The 27,501-nt window shown below is 40.4% G+C and overlaps 1 protein-coding gene and 4 non-coding genes across 6 annotated transcripts; all 5 read left to right on the top strand.

The window, feature by feature from the left end:
* Positions 1–27,021, top strand: Nop58 (NOP58 ribonucleoprotein). 2 transcript variants are annotated; one of them, XM_052749552.1, is made up of 15 exons: positions 1–261; positions 3,371–3,447; positions 5,587–5,639; positions 8,904–9,025; positions 11,476–11,612; positions 13,556–13,620; positions 14,732–14,866; positions 16,186–16,331; positions 16,995–17,121; positions 18,455–18,618; positions 19,958–20,092; positions 20,776–20,837; positions 22,895–23,028; positions 24,601–24,767; positions 25,233–27,021. In XM_052749552.1, exons 1-15 carry the CDS (start codon positions 217–219, stop codon positions 25,281–25,283), a joined length of 1,620 nt encoding a protein of 539 aa, XP_052605512.1. In that variant the 5' UTR covers positions 1–216; the 3' UTR covers positions 25,284–27,021. The 2 variants fall into 2 exon arrangements, with proteins under 2 accessions (XP_052605512.1, XP_052605513.1); XM_052749553.1 differs by lacking the exons at positions 1–261; positions 3,371–3,447; positions 5,587–5,639 and adding an exon at positions 5,696–5,969.
* LOC128118097 (small nucleolar RNA SNORD70) lies at positions 4,727–4,811 on the top strand. Its single transcript, XR_008221016.1, has one exon. It is a non-coding gene; the product is annotated as a small nucleolar RNA SNORD70 (small nucleolar RNA).
* LOC128118096 (small nucleolar RNA SNORD70) lies at positions 5,751–5,835 on the top strand. Its single transcript, XR_008221015.1, has one exon. It is a non-coding gene; the product is annotated as a small nucleolar RNA SNORD70 (small nucleolar RNA).
* Positions 16,389–16,470, top strand: LOC128118046 (small nucleolar RNA SNORD11B). The gene has a single exon (XR_008220973.1). It is a non-coding gene; the product is annotated as a small nucleolar RNA SNORD11B (small nucleolar RNA).
* Positions 17,182–17,262, top strand: LOC128118045 (small nucleolar RNA SNORD11). The gene has a single exon (XR_008220972.1). It is a non-coding gene; the product is annotated as a small nucleolar RNA SNORD11 (small nucleolar RNA).
* Positions 27,022–27,501: the final 480 nt, after the last annotated feature.

The raw sequence follows: 27,501 nt of genomic DNA on the forward strand, positions 1-27,501 counted from the left end.
GAATGCTCGGCGGAAGGAGACTCGCGTACTTGCAGCTCCATGCGGAGAGGTGTGGGGGGTCTGAGCAGCGTGGTCTCGCAGCTCCGGGGCAGGCCGGCGTGTCTGCGCTCTCGCGTCTGCGGCCTAGCGGGCCTTCAGTGGCCGAGAGGTTAGGTTTTTTTGCAGTGGCCTGAGGAGCTCGCGGCTATCTGCGCAGCGCCGTAACCCGGCCTCACCATGTTGGTCCTGTTTGAAACGTCCGTTGGCTACGCCATCTTTAAGGTACGTCGCGTGGAGGTGTTGAACCGAAAGGCCTGTGCGGGACAGACACGGAGCAGGATGCGACTTAAAGGGAGGCCGAAACGACCGAGCGCATTTGAATGCCTTTTAAGTTCCCGGGCTCCGAAAGGATGTGAGAAGGCCAGGGCCCGGGGTTGGGGTGAACACGTGGCTCGGCGGACTTTCGGATGACCTGCGCTTTCGAGGGTTTGCTCCGTTTGAAAAATGGACAGGACCCGTTTTGCAAGTGATGATAAAGCGTTCACTTAATAAGAATATTATTCACGGTAGATAGAACCGAAGACCTTGTACGTGTTAAGCCAGCGTCTAGTGACAGAGCTATGTCCCCAACCTAAGATCAGTTATTAATTAATTAATTCATTCATTCATTGAGGCACGGTCCGGTTATGCAGCCTTGGCTGATCCGGAACACTATTTAGACTAATGAGATTTAAAGCCCGAGCCCAAGATCAGGGTCCTTTCGGGCATGAAACTTTTGAGTAGGGAAAGATTATTTTACCCTGTGACCATAAAGGAAGAGAAATTTATGTAGACAACATGAGTGTTCGGTCTCCAACTCAGGACAAATGGCTAAGGTGTCTATTAACATATCAGAGCTGACTGGCCGCCAGTCCACCTGTTACAGGGTCCTCCGGATTCCTACATAACCCATCCATTTTGGCTACGCCAGTCTCCTGGTGCTCTTGGTCTCCTGGCTCACTCATGGCCGCTCGGCTTCTGGTCCCTCTTCCTCCTGATGTGCTTGCTCTATCATATCTACAATAGCCCTCCTCTGCCCATACCTACCAATGTTATGTACTCCCCCCTTTTTAACTCAGTGAGGTTGCTTGAATTATTGAGATGGAGAAATTTTGAATGTTTTTTAAGATGTAGGAAGGTTGTTGGGGCACGGTGCTCATGATTTCCAGTTTGGCCAGTGTGAGGCTTGCCAGTAAGCTGTGGTGATGTAATTGTGTAAATCGGGAGTTCAAAATTTCAAACTTGAAGCTTAGGTGGGAAATCTAGATGGCTGCTATCAATTTGAGTGTTACTTGTTTAAATAGGGGAAGTTTAAGAATTAGCTTATAGCATGGAAATGATCGAACGTTGGTGTGTTCCTGCAGTGGGATGCTACTGAGATGTGTGGAACGATGAGGTAGTCTTTTGAACTCTACTAATAGAAAATTTTCATTTTCTAAGTTTATGTGTTGATATGGGGCAGAAGTGCTAGATAAAACACGTATAGTTCAGCTGGGTGGTAGTGGCCCACGCCTTTATTCCTAGCAGAGACAGGCAGATCTCTGAGTTTGAGGCCAGCCTGGTCTACAGATGGAGATCCAGGACAGGCACCAAAACTACACAGATCAACCCTGTCTCCAAAACCAAAACCAAAACAAACAAACAAAAAATCATGTATAGTTCAAATTTAGTTTTCTGTTAAACCTGAGGCTTGTGTGTGTTTGTGCAGTGCAGGAAGAACACAGGATCCGTTGGTGGGCACTGCTGGTTTGAAGGAATTTGTGTTACTGTTTTTCCATATATTTATTTATTTGGATAACTATGAATCACCATGACTTTATTACATTTCCTTTGTTGCTTTAACTTTAGTTTTAAATGTGACAATTCGGGGCTGAAGAGATGGCTTAGTGGCTGAGAGCAGTTGTTCTTGCAGAGGACCTAGCTTCCCAGAACACACATGGTGGTGGACAGCTAGCTATCTGTAACTCCAGTTCTAGGGGACCTCTTCTCACCTCTTCCAGCAGGTGGTGCACACACATGCGCAGGCAGAACAATCACATACATAAAATAAATAAATCTCAAAAGAGAATGGTGACACAATCTCTCAGATATGACCATTCTGTTAATCCAATTTTGTTTTTGTTTTTCGAGACTGGGTTTCTCTGTGTAGCTTTGCGCTTTTCCTGGATCTCGCTCTGTAGACCAGGCTGGCCTCGAACTCACAGAGATCCACCTGGCTCTGCCTCCCCAGAGCTGGGATTAAAGGTGTGCGCATTTGCAACCACTACCCGGCAAACCTTGATTTTGTAATCTTGCCTCCACCTCACCAGTGCTGAGATTACAGGCATGCTCCCTACATCTGGTTTTTATGTAGTGCTGGGAAGCTAACCAAGGGCTTGCTATAGGTAAGCACTCTTACCGAGACTGGGACTAAATTAAAATAGCAGCAGATCCTTAACTGCAAAGTTCCATAATAATTGCAATGCTTTCTTTTCATGAAAAGTGCCTATGAAATTATAACTGATTAAGTGTTCATGTGTAACTGTTCTATGAAATTGGTCTGACAATTACCAGCTGTATTGCCATAAAATTAGGCATAGCTGTATATTGTCTTGTGTCATGGTTAGCGTGCTTTTTTACAATGCCAATTAGATTAACTATTTCAGGGGTGTTTGGTAAGGGGAGTATAGATTTGAGGATTGATCTGCCTTATCCTGTTGGAATTGCTTTATTATACAGAGTATTGGTGTTGAAACAAAATTCTTTACTTTACTCTTGATTTTATGTGAATCCATATAAAGAGTCTCTAAAAGTGGGTCAGAGGATATAGCTTAGTTGATAAGAATGCTTGTCTGACACATACAAAGCATAAATAAACTGGGCATGGTGGCACATAACCTATAATCCAGCAATGGAGAGGTGAGGCAAGGGTTTATTTTTAATTATGTATATGTTTGTGTATACGTGCACATTGAATGCAGATGCCTGAGGAGGGCAGGCACCCAATACCCCTGAAGCTGGAGCCATGGGCTATTAGGATCCACCATGTGTAGATGCTGGGAACCTGACTTGAGTTCTGGAAGAGTATTACAAACTACCACTTAACATGTATCAATACAAAAGATGTTTAGGAGCTTAGGGAAAAAAAATAGAATCAACTTAAATATCAAATAGGAGCAGAAAAAATACAGGAAGGGTTCTCAAAGGCTGTAACTAGGTTTACTATTAATTTGACCAAAACTTATGCTGTGTAAGAAAACTAGCTCATTTCAATAAGAGAAGTGTATTTCTCTACCTGTATTTTACATGAATACTTGTGGAATGTACCTGATTATGTCTAAACTGCCACTTGAAGAAAACTGGTTTATTGCAGGTTTTGAATGAGAAGAAACTTCAAGAGGTTGATAGTTTATGGAAAGAATTTGAAACTCCAGAAAAAGCAAATAAAATGTAAGTAATATTGAATCTAAGGATTTAGGCGTTTACACTAAGTTGTGGGTATCTCCCCTTTGGATGTTATTTTCAGCTTTTTGGATTTTGGAACATAAGCTATCACAGCTAATTTGTATTGTAGACCACAGTGGACGGTGCCCTAAGATTAATGTTTTATGAGATATTTGAAGAGGCTAACATGAATTAAGTGTAAATTTCTTTTAAAAGCAGTAATTGTAGCTGGACAGTGGTAGCACACCCCTTTAATCCCACTATTAGGGAGGCAAAGGCAGGTGGAGCTCTGTGAATTCAAGGCCAGCCTGGTCTACAAGGCGAGTTCCAGGACAGCTCCAACTATTACACAGAGAAACCTTGTCTCAAATAGATAGATAGATAGATAGATAGATAGATAGATAGATAGATAGATAGATAGATAGATAGATAGATAGATAGATAAAATAAAAGAAGGGAGTAATTATGCAAAGCATGGAAGAGTTTTAGTTTTTTGGGCTAATAATTCAAACACTTTCTAACTTATTCTATATAGTGTATTCATCTTCCATGACTTTTATTCCTAGCTCTAAGGTATAATTAATTAACTAGGTGGTAAATCCTTAAAAAGTACAGTATTTCCTCAAGGTCTTTTGACAAAATAACCACAGTGGTAACTAAATGGGTTGGGAGAGACTGGCAGGCTTATTTTCAACGTAGATTCAGGGTTGCTATTTCATCATTTGAATCACCTTATAAAATAAGCTCGTGGGTGAATGTGGTCCTGAGATGAAACTCAGTGATCCTATTGGTACTTGTGGATTAGGAGGGGTCATATCTGTGGATGTCTGTATTGGTTATTCATCTGCTACTGCTAATAAATATACAAAAGAATAGAGAGTGATAAACCCAGAGAAAGGGCAGAATGAGTCATAGCAGCGTGGTCCTCCAGTAATAGCATTGTTAATGAATTGAGAGATGTTCATGGTACACTGAAGAAAATCAAGCTTCAGAGTAATTGGCTTAATGCGATCCAGTTTGTCTTTCTGGGTCCTTGAACATTTAGACAAGTGCTGAGAGACTCAGATGGCATGTCCTACAACAGACCAGGCAGAATAGGACCAAAACGGGTAAAATCAGTACTTTGTTCTTAATGTCTGTGTGCTTTTAAGTGTGCCTTTGATGGACTATACCAGCTTTTACCTTCCCAGGTAAGAAAACTTTGTTTCAGCTAATACTGTTTTAGGCATATAGAAGACTAATTTTTCCATTTTAAAGGGTATCTGCTTTGCTGGGTTAATTTTTATTCATTGTTGTCAATGATGTATTCCTTTTGGAACTGAGTCTAAGTGATTTAACAAATTCGTCACTACCACTGAGACAGCAATGAATTAACACATTTCTTTGTACAGAAAACATCCATCATGAATGTAAGCTATGTAGGTAATAATGGATAGCAAATCTGACAATAGTCTTTTTATTTTGAGGGGGGAAGATAGGGGGAGACAGGGCCTCACTATGTAGCTCTGGCAGTCCTGGAACGCTCTGTAGACCAGGCTGGCCTTAAACTCCACCTGCGTCTGCCTCCTGAGCACTGGGATCAAAGGCGTAGGCCCCCACGGGTGGGCAACAGGCTATTGTTCACTTGTGCTTGGTGTTTGTCTAGTTGGTGGCTGGTGGTACTGAGAATAGAACCCTGGTCTATCCTTGGATATATATACTAGGAGATGCTCTAACACAAAACTAAATAGCCAGCTTTTTTGTTTGTTTGCTTTTGAGACAGGAGCTCTTTGTAGTCCTGGCTGTCCTGGAGCTTAATGTATACACTATGCTGGCTTTGAACTCACAGAGATCTTCCTGCCTCTGCCTCCCAAGTGCTGAGATTAATGACATATGCAACCTCACCCTGCTCTTTTATTTTTATATATTTTTTAAATAAGTGGAAACAAGGATTAAGTAGTTACGTGCACTGGGCCTGACTGTGGGCCTCTTGTGGCTTTTGAGTAGCTGGAATTACAGACACATGCCACCACATCCAGCAAGTCTAGCAAGTTTGTTTGGGCAGTATGTGCTGTAGAGACCTCCAGCTTCTCTTTTCCTGGCTATGTCGCTTTTGCACAATCATTGTGTTTGTTCCAATGATGTATTTTTCTGTTTCAATTCTAGAGTAAAGCTAAAACATTTTGAGAAATTTCAGGATACAGCGGAAGCATTAGCAGGTAAAGTAAGGCTAGAGAATTTATTTTCTTTATTTTCTTTTTTTAATTTAAAAAATTTGACTTTTTTTCTTATTAAAAGGTTGTTTTCTTCAGTTGCCTGAGTTAATCTTACTCAATGTTGTCAATGATGTATCCTTATTGGAACTGAATTTAAGTGATCTAACCCATTCGTCACTACCACTGAGACAACATTGAGTTAGCTTTTTTCACTATAGGCTGGTTTCCCCCATGTGATGAGAGATGACAAGTGGTTAAGTTGATCTCCCTGTGGAAACCAATAGCCTAATGCTGAAGCACAGTTCAGTAAAAGCTGTTCTACAAGGGACCAAGGTAATGTGGTCATGTACCCAGCTCTAATACTTTCCTTAATTCAAGGGTAAAGTTAAAAATAGCCACGAAATAACAAGTGGTAAGAAACCTCTCCAGAGTATACAAAAGGCATATCAGTATTAAAAACTGAAGGAAGGTAGAGTTATTTAAAATATATATAATGTGCACATGCAAACCACCAAAGGAGCATGAGTTTATATACGGGAAAATGATTTTTGTTTTATTTTAAAGGAAGGAGTGGTTGTAGCCTTCAAAATTGGCTTCTTGATGGATGAACAGGCATGTTCTGTGTTACTAATCAGCCAATTATTTGATATAATTTGAGAACAAAGGACTATAAGAATGGTTTAAAACTAGACAAGATTTTTGTTTGTTTTGGGAGTTTCTCTGGGTAGCCCTGGCTGTCCTAGAACTCGCAGAGATCCTCCTGCCTCTGCCTCCTGAGTGCTGGGATTAAAGGAAGGGCCAAACACAAAGCAAGTTTCTTTACTATTAATCACTAATGAACTGATCAAAGTCTTTGAAAGAGTCCTGTGAGAGAGAGGCATTATCTCTGTTAGAAAAGGTAACACACAGCCGGGCGTGGTGGCGCACGCCTTTAATCCCAGCACTCGGGAAGCAGAGCCAGGCGGATCTCTGTGAGTTTGAGGCCAGCCTGGACTACCAAGTGAGTCCCAGGAAAGGCGCAAAGCTACACAGAGAAACCCTGTCTCGAAAAACCAAAAAAAAAGAAAGAAAGAAAAGAAAAGGTAACACACAGAAAGTTCATAATAAACATTTTTGGAAGTGAAAGAAATTAGAGGCAGTTGGTGGGGGAGGGGCAGGTCCACATGCCGTGACACATCTATGAAAATGAGAGACCATTTTGTGACATCACTTCTCTTCCTTCACCTTGGCGTGGATTCCAGGAATTTAGTTACAAAGGGTTGAATGGCAAGCATTTTACCTACTGAACCATCTCCCTGGTCCTATAAAGCAGTTTTGGCTTGACAGTCCCAAAGCTGAGTAACTGTAGATCATAGTATACAATTTAAATTTTGTAGCTTTGGGCTGGAGAGATGGCTCAGCGCTTAAGAGCACTGTCTGGCTGCTCTTCTAGATGTCCGGAGTTCAATTCCCAGCAACCACATGGTGGCTCACAACCATCTGTAATGAGATCTGGTGCCCTCTTCTGGCCTGCAGGCGTACATGCAAGCAGAACACTGTATACATAATAAATCTTAAAAAATTGTAGCTTTAGAATCTAGTGGGGTTTGATATTAATATTATATTATGTATTGGAAGTTCATGTATGGCATTTAATAGAGGTATCCAATACCTCTGACATTGGACAAATAGAGTTTGTTCTCTTCACATTAGGTCCTAGGGTTCAAACTCAGTTGTTCAGCTTGGTGACAAAGCCTTGGCCCACTGAGCCATCTTGCTGGCCCTGCATTTGTTTGAAGTTACTTCTTTCCCCCTGTTTTTTGTTTGTTTGTTTTCAGGATATTTTCTTTTTAAAAAAGATTTATTTATTGTATACAAATAGATGTTTTGTCTGCACGCCAGAAGAGGGCATCAGATCCCATGGGGTTATAGTTACAGAGGGGGTTGTGAGCCGCCATGTGGATGCTGGGAATCGAACTCAGCCTCTGGAGGAGCAGCCAGTGCTCTTAAGCCCTCATCTCTCTAGCCCTCCCCCCACCCCCCAAGACAGTTTCTCTGCAGCTCTGACTGTCCTGGAACTTGCTGTGTAGACCAGGCTGGCTTTTGACTCAAAAGAGATCTATCCACTTCTGCTTCCCTAGTGCTGGGATTAAAGGCATGTACCACCACACCCAGCTTTTGAAGTTACTTCTTAAAATATTTAAGACAGTTTTTTGATGAAATGATAGCTATTTGCATGTGATAACCTAGAATGGACGCTAGAAGTTAGTCTAATAGAGATTTTACTTAGAAAAAATATATTTAAGGGAAGGGTTATTGTGCTAGGTTAAAATTAAAATTGGGCGATATAGACAATTGCAAACTAGCAAGGGGCTAGAGAGAGGATGCTGTTCCAGAGAACCCAGCTCTTTCAGAGGACCCGGGTTCAGTGCCCAGCAATTGGCAGCTTATAGGTGTTTGTAATCCCAGTTGCAGGGAATCTTGATGCTGTCTTCTTGCCTCTACAGGTACCAGACATGCAAGTGGCACACAGATATATGTGTAGGCAAAATAACTACATATGTAAACAAAACTTTAGACTTATTAAAGTAGAAATAAGATGTTCAACTTTAAATTTTTAATTTTAAAGTGTGTGTTTCTGAGGATCAGACCCAAGGCTTTTCACATGCTAAGCAAATACTCCATCCCTGGCCCAAAAGACTGAAAAATTAAAGTAAGGAAAGAATACAAGGAAGAAGTCTCTTTATGAAAAGGTAGATACTAGGAACCAGTGTACACAATGTTAGAAGGTAGAATGGAATAGCCGGGTGTAATAGGACACTCCTGGATCGCAGCACTTAGAAGCCTAAAGGAGGAAGGAGCACAAGTATGAGGCCAACCAAGGCTGTAGGGTGAGCTATGAAGGTTGAATTCTAACAACTGTTTTATTTACCTCTTGAGCAGAATCTCACTGTGTTATACCCTGGCTGGCCTTAACTGATCCTCCTGCTTCTCTCTGCCTCCAAAGTGCTGGGATCAAAGGGATGCATCACCATGCCTGGCATTTATGAATGGCTTTTATAAAACAAGTACATGGGCCAGGTGGTGGTGGCTCACGCCTTTAATCCCAGCACTTGGGAGACAGAGGCAGGCGGATCTCTGAGTTTGAGGCCAGGGCTGTTAGTTACACAGAAATATCTTGTCTCGGGGCAAAAATACATTTGGGTCTTTTAAAAGGAAATATTTGCTTTAAAATTTACATCAGAAGAGCTGTCTTGGTTATATTTATTTTTCTGTTTTCCTGAAAAGCATTCACGGCTCTAATGGAGGGCAAGATCAATAAGCAGCTGAAGAAAGTTCTGAAGAAGATAGTGAAAGAAGCCCGTGAACCTCTGGCTGTGGCTGACGCTAAGCTAGGAGGGGTGATAAAGGTAAGGAGGGCCGTCGTCGTCGGTGCGCGGAGCCTGGCCTGTGGGAAGTGCCACGCGCTCTCACAATCTTCTGTGTCTTTTAGGCGGCGGCATAATAAGCTCCAGGAAAAGGTGCAGAAACAAATATTCCCTAAACGTCGTAGAAAATAGATGAGCACAAAGAGGATAAAATAAGCTCTTTACGTAGTCTGTTAACATTTTATGATAATCCTCACGTAATTTAAACATTTTCCTATTCGATAAAGATGTGTTCAGTGGAAGTTTTTAGTGGCTGGCATAAAAATACAAGAAGGAAAACATTAAGTGAAGTATGGTGGTGTGTGCCTGTAATGACTTGTATGAGATAATATAAAAATATTGGGGGGCTGGAGAAATGGCTCAGAGGTTAGGAATACTGACTATTCTTCCAGAGGTCCTGAGTTCAATTCCCAGCAACCACATGGTGGCTCACATCCATCTATAATGAGATCTGGTGCCCACTTCTGGCAGGCAGGCATACATGCAGGCAGAACACTGTATACATAATAAATAATAAATTAAAGGTGGTGCACGCCTTTAATCCCAGCACTCGGAGGCAGAGCCAGGCAGATCTTTGGGAGTTCAAGGCCAGCCTGGTCTAAAGAGAGAGATCCAGGACAGGCACCAAAACTATACAGAGAAAGCTTGTCTCAAAAAAGGAACAACAGCCGGGCGGTGGTGGCGCACGCCTTTAATCCCAGCACTCGGGAGGCAGAGCCAGGCGGATCTCTGTGAGTTCGAGGCCAGCCTGGTCTCCAAAGCGAGTTCCAGGAAAGGCGCAAAGCTACACAGAGAAACCCTGTCTCGAAAAACCAAAAAAAAAAAAAAAAAAAAAAGGAACAACAACAAAACAAAACAAATCTTCAAAAAATGTATAAAACAATATATGTATGAGTCGGTCTTTATCAAGGAGTACCAAATATATGTGGACAGGTAAAGGTACAGGAAAATGTTAAGATTTTAAATAGAGTTTTTTGTTTTTTTGGGGGCGGGCATTTGCTTCCAAAGTTGAATTGTGTAATATAAAATCCAGAGTCAATAAAATACTTCTTATATGTCTTCATACTACACATTAATACCCTGTGTATTTGAGGGACACACTTATCCCTAGAGAAAAGACCTGAAGATTGAAACTTTTTACCTCTACTTTTGATTAAAATGTTGTGTGTATATATAAATACTTGGATAATTTAAAGTTAAGAAAGAGGCTGGAGAGATGACTCAGTCCAGTTGTGAAGAACACTTAGTGGACCCAGCTTCAGATCCCATCACCCACATCAGCAGCTCACAACCATCCATAGGTTCAGTTCCAGGCATCTGACACCAACGGCCTCTGAAGGCACCTGCACTTTACTGGGGCACAGAAACTCAAGTAGGTACATACACATAGATTTTTTGAAATCTTAAAATTCAAATAAAAAAGCAATGGTTCACTCAGTTCAACAAACAAAAATTCCTATCAGATTTATTAAGTGTTAGAGCTTGGAAACCATAGCCTAGTTAGAAGGGTAATTGGTGTTTTGTTCTTGTGGTTATTGTTTCTTTTTTTCTTTTTTCTTTTTTTTTTTTTTTTTAAAGATTTATTTATTTATTATGTATACAGTGTTCTGCCTACATGTATGTTTGCAGACCAGAAGAGAGCACCAGATCTCATTATGGATGGTTGTGAGCCATCATGTGGTTGCTGGGAATTGAACTCAGGACCTCTGGAAGAACAGCCAGTGCTCTTAACCGCTGAGCCATCTCTCCAGCCCTGGTTATTGTTTCTTAATGTGCCTGGAAGTTTTTCACATTTTGTTTCCATCAATTGTTTTTTCTATTTTTTTGGTAGAGTCAGGGTTTCTCTATATCGCCCTGGCTGCCCTGAAACTTGCTCTATAGGCCAGGCTGGCCTTGAACTCAGAGATCCGCCTGCCTCTGCCTCCCAGAGTGCTGGATTAAAGAAGTGCCAACCACCTCCCAGCCCTTCAACTTCTTTGTTGTTTTTCTCCCCCTTTTAAAAATTAGGTATCTTTACTTATTTTTATTGTGTGAATATTTTGCTTGTGTATGTCTGTTTGCCATGTATGTGCCTGGTCCCTGTTGAGGTCAGAAGAGAGCATCAGATCCTCTGGGACAGGAATTTCAGGCAACCGAGCCACTGTGTGGATGTGGGGACGAACTCAGGTCCTCTCCCAGAGCAGCCAGTGCTCTTGTCTACTGAGCCATCTCTCCAGCCCCTATAAATACGGTTTGAAAAGGTGATGTTATTTCAGAATCCAGTGTGGTACCTCGTGTTTGTCCTTCCAGGAGGCTGAGGCAGGATTGTTACTCTGAGTTTCAGGTCAACCGGGTTTACAATAGTGAGTTCTTCTTATAAGTCACTGTCCGAAAACCCACAAATATGGATTTTCAGGAAAACTTTGTTTCATCTAATGTAAATGTCCTTATAGGAAAAACTGAATCTCAGCTGTATCCATAGTCCTGTTGTTAATGAGCTTATGAGAGGGATTCGATCACAAATGGATGGTTTGATTCCTGGGGTAGAACCACGTGAGATGGCGGCCATGTGTCTGGGATTGGCCCACAGGTAAGACTTACATACATACATGTGAGTACTATACTTAAAATGTTACAAGTATTCATTTACTAGGAGGAAGATGCTACTGTTGCTCCCCTTCAATGTAGTTGATGATAGGAACCCATACAACCTGGCTTTTTTTTTTAAAGATTTATTTTTTATATATACAGTGTTCTGCCTACATGTATGCCTGCTGCCAGAAGAGGGCACCAGATCTCATTATAAGTGGATGTGAGCCACCATGTGGGTGCTGGGAATGGTACTCAGGACATTTGGAAGACCAGCCAATGCTCTTAACCTCTGATCCATCTCTCCAGCCCCAGAATCTGACTTTCATTGCCTGTGTTCTTTTTGTTTTTTTGAGACAGGGTTTCTCTATGTAGCCCAGGCTGTCCTGGAGATCTCAGATAGCCTTTGCCTCCCTAGTGATGGGATTAAAAGTATGTGCCACCAAATCCAGCTGTTGCCTGTATTCTTTTTTTGGTTTTTTGAGACAGGGTTTCTCTGTGTAGTTTTGGTGCCTGTCCTGGATCTCACTCTGTAGACCAGACTTGCCTGAAACTCACAGATCCACCTGGCTCTGCCTCCCAAGTGCTGGGATTAAAGGCGTGCGCCACCACCGCCCGGCTTATTGCCTGTATTCTTAAAACCTCATCATAGAATTTCTTCTCCCCGTTAGTGTTGGATTATTTATTTCATGTCTTTTCTGTGCTGTGGTCATTTTATTTATTTGTTGTGTGCGTATATACGTGGTGTGTGTCTAAAGGCCAGAAGAGGTTGTCCTCTATCATTTCCCCTATTTTGAGGCAGAGGCTCTCTTGGAACCTGGGACATGGGTTTCCTGGGCTCGGCTAGAAATCAATAAACCCCATCAATCCTTCTGTCTTGGAGCTGGGGTTTTAGGCATGGATTGCTGACTTTGTATATGGATGCTGGAATCTGACCTCCACTGGTCATGATTGTATAGTAAGTACACTAACCTGCTGAGCCATGGCTCCTTTATTAGCCATAGATCCTTAGCATATGCAGTGTTGCTGTGCTGTAATCATTGAAAGTAGTATTTCAGCAGTTGCATGTGATGGCACAGGCCTTTAGTACTGGCACTCTCAAAGCACAGGCAGGTGGATCTGTGAGTTCCAGGACAGCCTGGTCTATAGAAGAAGCTCCAGACAGGAAGGGAACACAGAGAAATTCTGTTTTGGGGGAAATGGGAAAAGGTTGTGAGTATGTATAACTTAAAAATAGTTGAATACTTTCAAAAAACAAATAACACTTCTCTGTGATAAAAGTCAGAGATAATAAAAATGTCCTGCAATGTAAAGGAAACCCCTACAGTATGCAGTTGTAAGGCTACAAATGTCATTAGTGCCGAGATTTGATACCTTCACATGTACAGTTCCCTATAATTTTCTGTTTTTAGATGTTATACAAATGCTGTTACTTTTTTTTCCTTTGAAGTGCTTTGAAGCTCTACTGTATAACAACAGCAAAACTCTACAAGAGCAATGTAAATTGCTCTAGCCTATTAATTTACCCTACTCAGCATAACAAATTCATTGGAAATACAGGCTGCAGCGGTACAGATGTATTCATTTTCAGCTAAGTAGCAAGTTCAAGGCTAGCTCAGTTGCTAAGGTATTTATCGCACAATCATTGAGTTCACGCCCTCTAGAATGCCCATAAAAACCCTGGGCTTGGCAGCACTTAAATCCCAGGGGCAAGGATAGACAGGTAGGTAGGACCCTGGAGCTCACTTGCTAGCCAGCCCAACTACTCTGCAAGTTCCAATCCAGTGAGAGACCCTGCCTCAAAAACAAGGTGGGCCTCCAGCTGCACGGGAAATAGGTACCCATTCACATGAACACACAAATCAGGGGAAGGTGGAAATGGGATATGTTAATAAAAGTGCCCTTTAAAATGCTCTCTGACTAGTTTTCTTTTCATCTCCCCAGCCTGTCTCGATACAGATTGAAATTCAGTGCTGATAAAGTAGACACGATGATTGTTCAGGCAATTTGTAAGTACATGGCAGAGTCCGATCTGTGTAGTTTTGGGTTTCCCAGCGGTTGTTACTGTTTTATCTGTTGAAAGAAAGGAACTAGAACTTCAGTGAGTAGGTGATTGGGAAAGCAGAGTAGGAAAAGGAATCACATTGTTAATCCTATCTACGGATTGATTTCATTTCCATCAATGCTGAAACTGCAAGAAAGATCTGGGTAATTAAGTGTTCTGTTGTCATTTTTAGATTCTCATGAGTTGAACAATTTTAAGAAACATGCAAGTAATAAAAATTGCTTTGACCAACAATTCTATTACTAACTGTATCAAGAGTTAAAATCATGGACTTGGTCCTTTGTGTTACCACACCTCTGTTCATAGCAGTATTACTTACACTAGCTGAGAAGGAAAATTTTTATCATTCAATGAATAAACAAAATGTAGATAAAGAAACACAGACACACGTAAGATTCCATTTGGCCTTTAAAAGAAATAATGTAATACATGCCACAATGAAGAAAACTTTGCCTGTGTGAGAAGCCAAACAGTGTGGAAAGGTAGCTCTTGAAAAGGACCAGGATTTAATTTCCAGAACCCACATAGTGGCTCACAACCATCCAGTTCCAGAGGGATCCTACTTAATGCCTCCTTGAGGGGAATCGGGCACAGACACAAAAAGAGATGCCTAGAAAGTATTGTTCTCTCCTTCCACCATGTGAATCTTGAGGTTTGAACTCTGGTGTCTGCTTGGCAGGAAGTGACTTCATTCACTGGGCCATTACAGATACTTGTTTGTTTGGAAATGGAGTCTCATTATATAGTTCTAGCTGGCCTGGAACTTACTGTGTAAACAAGACTGGCCTTGAACTCCAACATCCACCTGCCTCTGCCTCTGCCTCTAGAATGCTGGTATTAGAGGTGGGTGTCTGCACACTTGGCTCCAGAGGTTGCTTTTCAGGGGGTATAAGATTTTCAGGGTAATGGAACTGTTCTGAAAACAGATGATGTTAATGGTTGTATGGCCTGAATGTACGTAATGCCACTAAATGCTTGAAAATGCTTTGAGACAATTGGTTGTGTGTGTTAACTACCATCAGTCCCTCATTTGTTGTTTTTCGTTCATTTTGCAGCCTTATTAGATGACTTGGATAAAGAACTAAACAACTACATTATGCGGTGTAGGGAATGGTATGGCTGGCACTTCCCTGAGTTAGGGAAAATTATTTCAGATAATTTGACATACTGCAAGTGTTTACAGAAAGTTGGTGAGTTAATTTTTACCCTTAATAAATTATTCAAAATAAGTGACTATAACTCGTAATAATAATAAATTAATATAACTCAGTAGAATTGTAATACATACTTAAGATTACTAAAGTTTTAAAATTTCAAATGAAGCTATTTCATTTCTGTTATTTTAAAACTGAGCTTTAACTTTGATTTTTTTTTTAAAGTGGCTTCTTTGAAATATCTAACTTAACAAATAACAGATAAAGTCACTCTCTTCAAATGATCCCAACTGACCCAAATAACAAAGATTATTGTATGTCAGCCAGTATCCATAAATGTTTTCAACTTTTATGGTAGATTGGAAGATTACAGCTATGCATTAATTTAGGATGTAAAAATTGATTACATGAGGAATCCAAGGCAAATGAGGTTAATTGGTACAGTTCTCTTAGAAGCAGATTAAAAAAATAGGATGAGTACACAGGAGGATAGCAATGTTAAGTCTTTTTTTTGTTTGTTTTCTTTTGGAGACAGGGTTTCTCCGTGTAGCCCTGGAAGTCCTGGAACTCACTCTGTAGCCCAGGCTGGCCTGGAACTCACAGAGATCCGCCTGCCTCTGCCTCCTGAGTGCTGGGATTATTAAAGGCGTGCGCCACCACCACTTCGTGCAGTGTTAAGTCTTAAGTGACCTCAAGGTGTACTGTTAACTCTGGCTTCGAAGTGCAGCAAAAGTTCGGGTCTCTTACACTGTAGTTTCAGCCCGATGGTGATGGTGACGCACACACTAGGGAGGCAGAGGCCAGCAAGATGCTTTGTTTTATTTTATTTTATTTATTTATTTTTATTTATTTATTTATTTTTTTTTTGGTTTTTCGAGACAGGGTTTCTCTGTGTAGCTTTGCGCCTTTCTTGGAACTCACTTGGTAGCCCAGGCTGGCCTCGAACTCACGGAGATTCGCCGGCCTCTGCCTCCCGAGTGCTGGGATTAAAGGCGTGCCCGGCAACTTTGTTTTATTTTTTTCCAAAGTAATTTTTGGAGATTGTGGGGTGGGGGGATTGAGACAAAGTTTCTCTGTGTGACAGCCCTGGCTTGCTTGTAACTAGCTTTGTAGACCAGGCTATCCCTGAACTCACAGAGATCCACCTTCCTCTGCCTCCCAAGTGCTGGAGTTAAAGGCGTGTGCCACTATTGCCAAGCTGAAAATTTATTTCTAAATCACTTTTACGTAAGAAAAGCCTAGATCAGACTTGTTTACATTCTGGGTTTTCTCCCCCGCCCCCCCCCCCTTTTTTTTTTTGCTATTTTTATAATATCCCAAGAACGATTCTGCTTCATCTTCTACACATTCCATAGGTGACAGGAAGAACTATGCGTCTGCCAATCTTTCTGAATTGCTGTCAGAGGAGGTAGAGGCAGAAGTGAAAGCAGCTGCAGAGATATCCATGGGAACAGAGGTTTCTGAAGAAGATATTTGCAACATTCTACATCTGTGTACCCAGGTACATTATACCCACAGAGGCTGTAGTTGCAGTCTTTCGAGGTCTGTAATGATTTGCTGATGGCAATGATGATTTTGCATTTATTGTTCATCTGACAGTATATGAAGGTGTTTAGTCACTACCTCATCTGATGCCATCTTTTTGTGTGTGCTTAGGTGTGGGCGATTAAATAGATGATAAAGTAATTTATATTATGGGCATTAGTTTTAGTTTGTTTGGGTTTTGGTTTTATGAGACAAGGCCTCTACGTTGCCCTGTCTGGCCTCATACTCACTATGTGGACCAGGCTGAATTGAAGGAATGAACCACCACACTTGGCCCAAGTGATTTAACCCAGTTCTTAATTTAAGGCTACAAAGATGTACCAATTAGATTACTTAATTTTTTTTGTTTGTTTGTTTGTAATTCTTCCTCAGACTCCTGAGTGCTGGGATTATAAGCATGTGCTTGCATGCCTAGCTTTATTTTTAGTTTTAGAGGTGGCTATTTCCAAGCTCCCTATGATTGGCCTCAAACACCATGCTCATGTAATCTTGCCCCCGCCATTCTAGTAGTGAGACCTGTCAGTGAGTTACCTGTCCATCTCTCTTTGTATCCATTGAAGTCTAATATTTTCAAGGTTAATTATATATTCTTTACTCATAATATAATTCCTCATTTTAGGTGATTGAAATTTCTGAATATAGAACCCAGCTATATGAATATCTGCAAAATCGAATGATGGCCATCGCCCCTAATGTTACAGTCATGGTTGGGGAGTTAGTTGGAGCACGGCTCATTGCTCATGCAGGTGACAGTTTTAATGTGATTTGTAAAAATGAGTATAACACCTAGTACAGACTAAGGACCACAGTTCAATGATGATTACTGTTGCTTTGCCTGATTTTCTGAATAATGAGGGCATCTTCAGTCACTACCTCTTCTGAGACACTGTGGTTCTTGGTTAGAAGGCTAAAATTAGTTCACGGTCATATTTTAGCTGTAAGTTCAGTCAGTCCTCAGCATCAAGAAAATTCATTAGACCAAGTTTTGAATAAAGTTTTTAAATTACAGTATTAACTGAACACATTGCTATACTTCACAGAAGATCTCTTATTATTCCAGCTTAACTGGAATACTTTCAGCAGTATCAGACAAATAAAATACTCCAAGTACCCTTTGCTGTAAGGTCAGAATATTGTGGGCTCTTTTCGATTGCTTCGCCCTGTTTCAGTCGGTAGGTAACCTTAACAGCAGTAAGAGATAGAGACTAGCTGAAATTCTAATGTTTGAGTTTGTACCATTAGTGGTTTATGTATTTCCAACACTGTTAAATGCAGCAAATCCATCAGTGTCTTAGCATACATCTAGATATGTTTCCCTTTTTTTTTTTTTTTAAGATTTATTTATTTATTATGTATGCAGCGCTCTGCTTGCATGAATCCCTGCAGGCCAGAAGAGGGCACCGGATCTCATTACAGATGGTTGTGAGCCACCATGTGGTTGCTGGGAATTGAACTCAGGACCTCTGGAAGAGCAGCCAGTGCTCTTAACCGCTGAGCCATCTCTCCAGCCCATGTTTCCCTTTTTTAAAAAAAATTATGTGCATTGGTGTAAAGGTACCAGATCCCCTAGAACTGGAGTTACAGACAGTGGTAAGCTGTCCTGTGGGGGCTGGGTTTGAACCCGGGTATTCTGGAGGAGCAGCCAATGCTCCTAACCACTGGGCAATTCCTCCAGCCCTATAAATGTTTCTTTTTTGGTTTTTTAAGACAGGGTTTCTCTGCAGTTTTGGTACCTGTCCTGGATCTTGCTCTGTAGACCAGGCTGGCTTGAACTCACAGAGAACTGCCTGGCTCTTCCTCCCGAGTGCTGGGATTAAAGGCGTGTGCCACCACCGCATGGCTCTATAAATGTTTCTTAATTCTCTTCTACCTCAGGGGTAAAATAAACAATGGCTCTATACCATTGATATCACTCATGTGAGCATGCTAAGGAATGTAGAATTTCAGTTCTCCAGTTCATAGATCTCCTTGCACTAGGAAAAATAGGAAGCATTCAGGGTTTTCAGGGAATTATGTACACTAGTATAGAATCTTTCATATACCTAAAATTACATTTTTTAACTTTTTCTTTTTTTGTAGGGTCTCTGTTAAATTTGGCCAAGCATGCAGCTTCTACAGTTCAGATTCTTGGCGCAGAAAAAGCACTTTTCAGGGCCCTCAAATCTAGACGAGACACTCCTAAATATGGGCTCATTTATCATGCTTCTCTCGTGGGCCAGTCAAGTCCCAAACACAAAGGAAAGGCAAGTGCAGTTTTTCCACTTCTTTTTTTGTTTTGAAGATACATTTTTGTGTGTGTGTGTGTGTGCGCGCGCGCGCGCATGCTAGAGGGCATTAGATCCCTGAGTTCTTGGTGGTTGTGAGCTGACATGTCTATGTTGAATTGTACCCAGGTTCTTAGTAAGATTGGCAAATGCTGTTAGTATCTGAGCCATCTCCAGGTGTGGTGGTGCATGGCTTTAATCCCAGCACTTGGGATCTCTGTGAGTTCGAGGCCAGCCTGGTCTACAGAATGAGTTCCAGGAAAGGCTCCAAAGCTAAGCAGAGAAACCCTGTCTCAAAAAAACTAATTATATATATATATATATGCCATCTTTCTAGCCCTTGAGCTTTATTTTTTTCCCCCTCATTTTTTTTCTACTCTAATTACAGTGTTTATTAAAACTTCAGTTTCGGGGCTGGAGAGATGGCTCAGAGGTTAAGAGCACTGGCTGCTCTTCCAGAGGTCCTGAGTTCAATTCCCAGCATCCACATGGTGGCTCACAACCATCTGTAATGAGATCTGGTGCCCTCTTCTGGCAGGCAGGGGTACATGCAGACAGAACACCGTATACATAATACATAAATAAATAAATAAATCTTTAAAAAAGAAAAAAAAACTTCAGTTTCTTTCAATTTACTATAATATTTAAGTAAAAAGCATTTTTATATATTAAATGGTACTAAATTGTAATCTGTCAAGAAAACCAGTATGTATTAGATATAGCATATTTAGTGTGCTGAACATTTTCTAAAAATCATGTTTGGATGTTTGTTTTACACATTTCTGTGTTTCTGTAGATAGCTAACTGAATAGGGCTAAACTGAAATTTTGTGAAATTCAGAGCACACTAATAGAAATAAAGGAGTAAGTAGACACTATAAATTGGTTTGAGGAAGGATCCACAAACACTTAAACATTGGTTAAACTTATCCTTTCTCTCCCTCTGTCTGAGGTTGAGTTTAAAAGCCTATATAATGCTGGTACCAGCTATACCACCAAGCTACACCGCCAGCCCTGAAGAGAATCTCTTTTCAGTATGCGTGTGGTGCATGTGTGTGCGCTTACAGAGGTCAGAGGACAACTTGCAGAAATCAGTTCTCGTTCCATCCTGTGGGTCATGGGGATTGAATTCAGATCATCGGACTTGTTGTTGTGTGGAAGCAAGAAAAGGGTAGAGAGACTGGACTAGGACTTTTCTAGTCCAGAATAAATGGTCCTGTGGTGATTTAGTATAATTTTCTCATGAGTAAACGATGGGGAGGGTCCATATCTCCTTGGAAAGGAGCACTGCTGCCTCTGAGTTCGTATTTTCTTAATAGATTTCTCGAATGTTGGCAGCCAAAACGGTTTTGGCTATCCGATATGATGCTTTTGGTGAAGATTCCAGTTCTGCAATGGGAGTTGAGAACAGAGCCAAATTAGAGGCCAGATTGAGAATTTTGGAGGACCGAGGGGTAAGAAAGAACCACACCCTGTCTGGCAGATGTTAACCTGTCAAAAGTTAATGAATTATAGTTTCATGAACACAAAATCACCTGTTAACATGGCTTTTTTTATATTTCTTAATATCCTCACTAGTATATTGTAGGTAGAGTTTTCCTGCCTGGCCCACAGTCAGGACAAATCTCTCTCACCTGCCAGTCCCACAGCCTTTCAAACCCAACCAAGTAAACACAGAGACTTGTATTGGTTTCAAACTGTATGGCCATGGCAGGCTTCTTGCTAACTGTTCTTTCAGCTTAAATTAATCCATTTTTATAAATCTATACCTTGCCACGTGGCTCGTGGCTTACCGGCATCTTCACATGCTGTTTCTCATCGTGGCGGCTGGCAGTGTCTCTCTGACTCAGCCTTCCACTTCCCAGCTTTATTCTCCTCCTTGTCCCGCCTACACTTCCTGCCTAGCCAATGGCCAATCAGTGTTTTAATTATTGACTAATCAGCAACACATTTGACATACAGAACATCCCACAGCAGTATATTTTCTGCTAATTATCTTTGCATTAGCCATGAACATTTGTGTTAAACAGTGCTTTCTGTTGAGATATGTTTACTCAAATTAGCCAAGAAAATGTATGCTGTCCAATAAAGGATGTGTTGTAGATTTTGACTTAGTAATTTTCATTTTTCTTCTTAGATAAGAAAAATAAGTGGAACAGGAAAGGCCTTAGCAAAAGCAGAAAAGTATGAACACAAAAGGTAAAGTAACATTGTAGAGTTTTAAAATTGTAAACTCCGTGTAGAATAACACTTTTGAAAAAGGGACTGGAGGGATGGATCAGCAATGAAGTGTTAAGGTCATCTTGCAGAGGACCAAAGTTTCGTTCCCAGTACCCACTTGGTGGCTCACAATCAGGCCCACTTGTACACACATACCTGAGGCAAAACATTCATGCACAACAGGAATCATTTTTACAACTGACGGGGCTTGAGCAATGGCTTAGTAGTTCAGAGCACTGACTGCTCTTGCAGAGGACCTGGGTTTGATTCTAAGCACCCACGTGGCAGCTCTCAACTGTCAGAACATGCACACATGAAAACAATGAGTCTTTTTACACTGGCAACTAAAAATCGCATTTATTTAGTGTGTCAGTATTTTGAGAAATGTGTGCAGTTGTAGAATCACTAAGTCAAGTTGACAGGCTCGATCTTTTTTGTCTTTGTTGGTAATACTAAAATCTTGAGCAGTTTTCAGGAACATGTTAATTACAGTCATCACCATGCTGTCTATATACATCTTTTATATACATCTATAATTTTTTCTTGACGTTTAGTTTTTCATACTCCACTTCTAGTTTTTTTGTTTGTTTGTTTTAATATATTTGTGTGTGTTTGGGTGTGTATGTATACAGGCAAGCCACGGCACTCATGTAGAGGTCAGAGGACAACTTTCAGGAGTTTGTACTCCTTCCATGTGGGATCCAGGGATTGAAACGAGGTGGTCGGGCTTGGTATCGAACGCTTTTACGAATAAAGCCCTCTTGCTGGTCCTTGATAAACATGTATTTAATTCAGTCACTTCACTTACTCTGTAGTGTGCCATTCATTTAAAAGCTTAGAGTTATCTACAGTGAAACTTTTTCTAAAACCCCAGGCAGGCCTAAAAATACAGTCCATAGTCATAAAGAAGTATTTGAGGCCTTACTTGGATGTAGAGGGATGCTTTGTTTATCATTTGAGGCTAAGTGGGATGTTTGTAAGTTACAGGGATTGAAATGGAGTTGTGCATCTTTTATGATAAACTGGTACTGTGTATCAAGGTCCTCTAGTAAACCACTTGGGAAATGAATGCAGCGTGGCTAAAAATAATGTTCATCTTTGCCTATATTGCAAGTTGGAGGCCAATCTAAGCTACACAGGACCCTGTCTTTTAAAAAGCAAAAAAAAAAAAAAAAATTATGAGGTCTTGCTATCTTAGCTGGCCTGGAATTCAAAATTATTATTCTTCCTTAGTATCCCAGTTTTGTGGTTATAAGCATATGCTATGATCTCTAGGTATGTGTGAATTTTAATGAAATAGGTTATAAGTAGATAGGGTAATTAATATTTAACAGCATTCATTATAAACATGTAGAGCGGCTCTTTGTTGTTTTTTTTTTTTGTTTGTTTGTTTGTTTTTTTTTTTTTTTTTGGTTTTTCGAGACAGGATTTTGCTGTGTAGTTTTGGTGCCTGTCCTGGATCTTCGCTCTGTTGCCCAGGCTGGCCTCGAACTCACAGAGATCTGGCTGCCTCTTTGCTTTTAAATAGTAAATATTTATAGCTTATAAAGTTTAACAGCCATTCACCGACAGCAATTCAATGGACAGAACATTACTCACTTTGTTTTAGGTTCCTGTACTTGGATGCACTGAAAACATGAATTGACTTTGTAGGGGATCAGTGTGTTATTATACCACTTACGGGCTTGTGGTGAAGGTTTGTCTGAAATGGGATTGTATATAACATCTTGTGTTGTGTTGTTACCCAGTGATCTAAAAATTTAATAAGTACAGTTAATTGGAAAGTGATTTCACTTGATCATTTTCCTTTTGATGCTCTTGTTTTTCTATATAGTAGTAAGTGCATAGATTAATAAATCAGAATTTATTTGCCTCACTTCTTGAGTGTGATTGACCTAACCTAAACTACCCTAAACCCACTTAAAATGAAACAGCATTGTGTCCTTTGTATTACCCAACAGTATTTGCTTTTTTCTTGAATTATTTCAATTACAGGTATTTGTAAAGATTTTCCACAATTTATTTGGTTTTTTCAGTGAAGTGAAGACATATGATCCCTCTGGTGACTCCACACTTCCAACTTGTTCTAAAAAACGCAAAATAGAAGAGGTAGATAAAGAGGATGAAATTACTGAAAAGAAAGCAAAAAAAGCCAAGATTAAAATTAAAGGTTAGTTTGAATTTTAAAAAAAACCACTCCATTTTTACTTACTTTGTTGGGGATGGGGGAGCATGGCACAGTACACATGTGGAAGTCAGAGGACACTTTGTGTGACTTAGGTCCATAGACTTCCCCACAAATGCCTTTACCCAATGAACCATCTTGTTGGCCCTAGTTGGAATTTCAAATTTAATTCCTTCAATAATACACTCAAATATGTTGATCTTTTTAAACTATAGACTTCTTAAGTGTTGGAAATATGCCTATTATTGCATTCAATGAAAACAGATGCCGTTGTTTTTTGGGAAGTTAGCATGTTATTAAATTAGATTTTAGTGTCTTTACATGTGAGCTATTTGTACAGTTAGGTGGCTTCTAAATTGATTACCTGAGTTTCAGTCACATGATAAAGAGATGTGGATTAGTGTAGCCTGCTGTTCACTGTCAGAGTATCTAAGAGAAACCAGTCAAGTTGATAATAAGCAAAGGCCCCATATATACCTGATACTGAGTGTCTGCTAGTATGGGCAGAGTAAAAGAGATCCAACGATTAGTTTCTAAATACCTTTGTTGTCAGAATATATTATTAATAGATGTAGAGAATTGGTAGAGAAACTATAATAGGTTTATTAATTTGTGTTTCTGTTTTCCTAATTGAAAGATTTAAAACACAAAACTAAAGTCTTAATTCTAGCATTTGAAAGCATGTTCCAGAGTAGTTAACAATTTCAGCTGTATATTGGTCCATTGGCTCTCATGTACCTGCCAGTCATCTACCCAAATACATACTTCATATGTAATCTTGCATACTCTTGGCTTGGTACCACTTTCCTCCATCTTTGACCCTTGTGTTGAAATGTCAATGTGTAACTCCCCTTCTGATAGCTTCCTAACTGCTTTATTTTTATCCTTACATTTATTATTTACTTCATGTCTCACCCATCTCTCATGAATATTCATAATTATGGCTAGGGTCCCTGTGGGTGTATACATGTCTCTAGAGATTAGAGGTGAATATCCGGTGTCTTCTGCCTTAGTTTTGTGATTGTTTTTGAGACCTGATCTCACTGTCTAGATTGATTGACCAAATTCCAGGTCTACTTGTCCCCAGCTGTGGGGTGGCAGGCCTGCAACACCGTGCCTGACCTTGCGTGGGCGCTGGGGAGCAGAGCCAAGCTCAGGTCCTTCTGCCTGAGCAGTGAGTGGGCACTTCACCTACTGAGCCATTCCTCTACCTTCAGGGTCAGTGTTCAGTCCAGGCAGACATTGTTGAGTAGGTGGAGCTGCAGAAGCTCACCTCCTGACCTGTTGTAATAGAATTGACTCTTCCAGATCATCAGGCTGCATAATTGATTGACCTTCACTTTAATGTTGACTTCTGCTGTGTAATAGCTCATCACTAAAAATTACTTCTCTGAGCTTGGAATAACAGTATTAGACAAGGAGGAGAATCCTACTCGACGCTTCCAATTACAAAATGATCATAGCAATAAATACTGGAGAATTGCCTATAATGACAGAAAAATATTCTAGGGTTTTGGGGAAGTAAGCCTAATACAATTCTAATTCTTCCTAAACCAGCTGAAGTAGAGGAGGAGGAGGTGGAGGAAGCAGAGGTGGAAGAAGAACAGGAACAGGTAGTCGAAGAGGAGCCATCAGTAAAGAAGAAAAAGAAGAAGGATAAAAAGAAACACATTAAGGAAGAGCCGCTTTCTGACGAAGAGCCATGCACCAGCACAGCAATTCCTGTATGTGATTTTGGTTGTTGCTTTTTTTTTTTTTTAATCTATCTTTTGAGTTTATTACAGGGCATTTTAAACAAACCTCAAGCATAGATGTTAATAATAGGTATTGTATTCTTTCTTGGTCAGAAATAACCGGGTGTTTGATAAGAAAAATGTAATAGAAAAGCAAAACTGCCTGATCGTATTTTTGTTATAGAGGCATTTTCTCTTTTAGTTTTTACCATGAAAAGAATTTACTATAGGGAGGAAGGAATATGGTTGGTTCTGTTTGTTTGCTGTACTAAGGATTGAACTGAAGGTGTGACTGACTACTCCACCACACCCCAAGCTCACCATTCGTTGAAACTTGCTTTCCTGGAATTGCAGTTTTAAATTTTTGTACAAAATTTCTTTTCTGATTTTATACTTTATAAGGAAAGATTAATACATTGCCACTATTTCAAAAGCATTCTTGTTGGTTATTTTCAGAGTCCAGAGAAAAAGAAGAAAAAGAAAAAAAAGAAAGAAGCTGAGGATTAATGGAAAGAATCTATCATTCTGTCACCTGGATACATCATGCTTAAGATTATGAGCATATCAGATGCTCTTTAAAATAATCAAGGAAGGTTGAGTCAATCCAACAGTGATTATCTGTGGCGTCTCAAACCTTTTTTGTGTCTTTGACATCAGCTGTTAACTAACTTTAGTCTTTGATACACAAATAAAAATATTTTCTTTGTATTATAAGGTAGTTCTGTGATCTCTTTATATTTTAGGTAGAGAATCTTTAGCCTTTTCTATGTTGGACTTAGCATTAATTAGATTTTGATTGTTATTGTTGAAAAGTGAATTGTCAATGATTGAAAATTAGAAATTCCAAAATTGGATATAGCTTTTTTTTTTTTTTTTTTTTCTTCTTCTTCGAGACAGGGTTTCTCTGTGTAGCTTTGCGCCTTTCCTGGAACTCACTCGGTAGCCCAGGCTGGCCTTGAACTCACAGAGATCCGCCTGGCTCTGCCTCTCGAGTGCTGGGATGAAAGGCGTGCGCCACCACTGCCCGGCCGGATATAGCTTTTTTTAAGGTGGTAATTAGATGCACCCATTTAAGATTTTGTGTGTTTTTCTTGTCTTCTAGATTCTAAAACCTGCTTCAGAAAGTAAGAGAATAGTTGTATTTTATCATTCACTACTTTTGATGTATGGTTTTTGAGACAAGGTCTCATGCCTAGACTCTGTGTAGCCAAGGATGACTAAACTCCTGAGGAGTCTTTTCATCCCAAGTGCTAGGATTATAGACCTGTGTCGCAATAGGTTTAATGAGGTGCTGGGGAGCCCATCTTCAGATGGCTTCATTCATGCTTACCAAGCGGTTTACCAACTGAACTACATTCCCAGTTTCTAGTTCCCTATTCTTAAAGGGTGAAATGGAATGGTTCTTAATCTAAACTCTCATGTTTGTGCTGGGAATTGAACCCAGAATCTCACTTGTAAACTGCAGCTTTAATCGCTGGCTGAGTGTGTGTGTGTGTATCTGTATCTGTGTGTCCTGCTGGAGTTCAAGAGTCCATTGGATCCCCTGGAGCTACTTATGGTTGGTGGTTGTAAACCAGTATGTGACCCAAGATCCACTGTAAGAGCTGCTTGACTCTGCTGAGCCAGCTCTTTGAATCCTGCTGATTTTTATGCTAAAATACTTCTGTAAAGTATATTGACAAGATAATTCATAACCTCCATAAAAAAACTTCGGCTCACAGTTTCAAGGGGGTTCTGTCACTTTTATTGGCCATTGTTTTTTTTTGTTTTTGTTTTTGTTTGTTTCTTCGCAGATAGGATCTCACTATGTAGCTCTGGCTGGCCTTGAACTCATAGAGATCCACCTGCCTCTACCTCTGGAGTGCTGGGTTCTAAGTGTATGCTGCCACCACCTGCCCTGTTTTCAAGTTTAAGGATTGACATCATAACTACCTAGCACACTAAATGTTTAAATATCATATTTGAATTTGTTTCTTTGATTAGGCTTAACTGAGCTGTGTAATTTTTTAGTTTCATATTAGGTCAACTGTTGTGCCTCAGGCTAGCCTAGAGTGTTGAGGTGTGCTAGCACACCTGCCTATAAAATCTACTAGATCTGACTGTTGGCTGAGGATACGCTCAGTAGGTAGAGTATTGTCTAGTATGCATGAAGCCATAATACCACTACCAACAGGAAATTCTCCATTTACCCCTTCAAGTCTTAATGTAAATTTGTGCTTTGGAATAAACTGTATCTGCCCCTTGCTGTCCGGCTCTTCGGTTTCACAGAGTGCAGCCTTGCTTTGTTCAGTTGTCTGTCACAAGGTTCTTCCGTTGCCTTGCTTATCTAAGGCCATCTTTATTTTGAACACTCGGTTCAGGCTTATCTTCTAGCCCAGGTGTACCACACAGACACACATGGGTCGGGTCGGGTCGGGTCGGGTCGTGTTGGATGAAGGCCTCCAGTAGGGTAGCTGAGTTCTGAGTCTTGATGCTAAAGAAAAGGTATCCTGGTCTTATTTTCTTAGTCTTTCCCCTTCCTCCTGCCCTATCTTGGCATATGATATTATGTATGTAGTGAATGTATAATCCATGGAAAACTATTACATTCTAGTAAAATTTAAAAAAGCTACTTAATCTTAGCAAGTATCAGGCCAGTCTCCTATACATCAAGACACCAGAACAAATATCAGAAATGTTTTCAGAAATCGACCTTAAGGACTTAGTGTGTTGGCTTTTTTTCCAT

The sequence above is a fragment of the Peromyscus californicus genome, unplaced genomic scaffold (genome assembly GCF_007827085.1).
Source record: "Peromyscus californicus insignis strain IS unplaced genomic scaffold, ASM782708v3 Scaffold_21__1_contigs__length_65335640, whole genome shotgun sequence".
NCBI lineage: Eukaryota > Metazoa > Chordata > Mammalia > Rodentia > Cricetidae > Peromyscus > Peromyscus californicus.

What these genes read in the sequence shown, in the direction of transcription:
- Nop58 (XM_052749552.1), top strand. Translation starts at nt 217, where the DNA reads ATGTTGGTCCTGTTTGAAACGTCCGTTGGCTACGCCATCTTTAAG. An exon ending in CAAGTGTTTACAGAAAGTTG is followed by an intron (nt 14,867 to 16,185) that starts GTGAGTTAATTT and finishes CACATTCCATAG; the next exon opens with GTGACAGGAAGAACTATGCG. An exon ending in GTCCCAAACACAAAGGAAAG is followed by an intron (nt 18,619 to 19,957) that starts GCAAGTGCAGTT and finishes TTTTCTTAATAG; the next exon opens with ATTTCTCGAATGTTGGCAGC.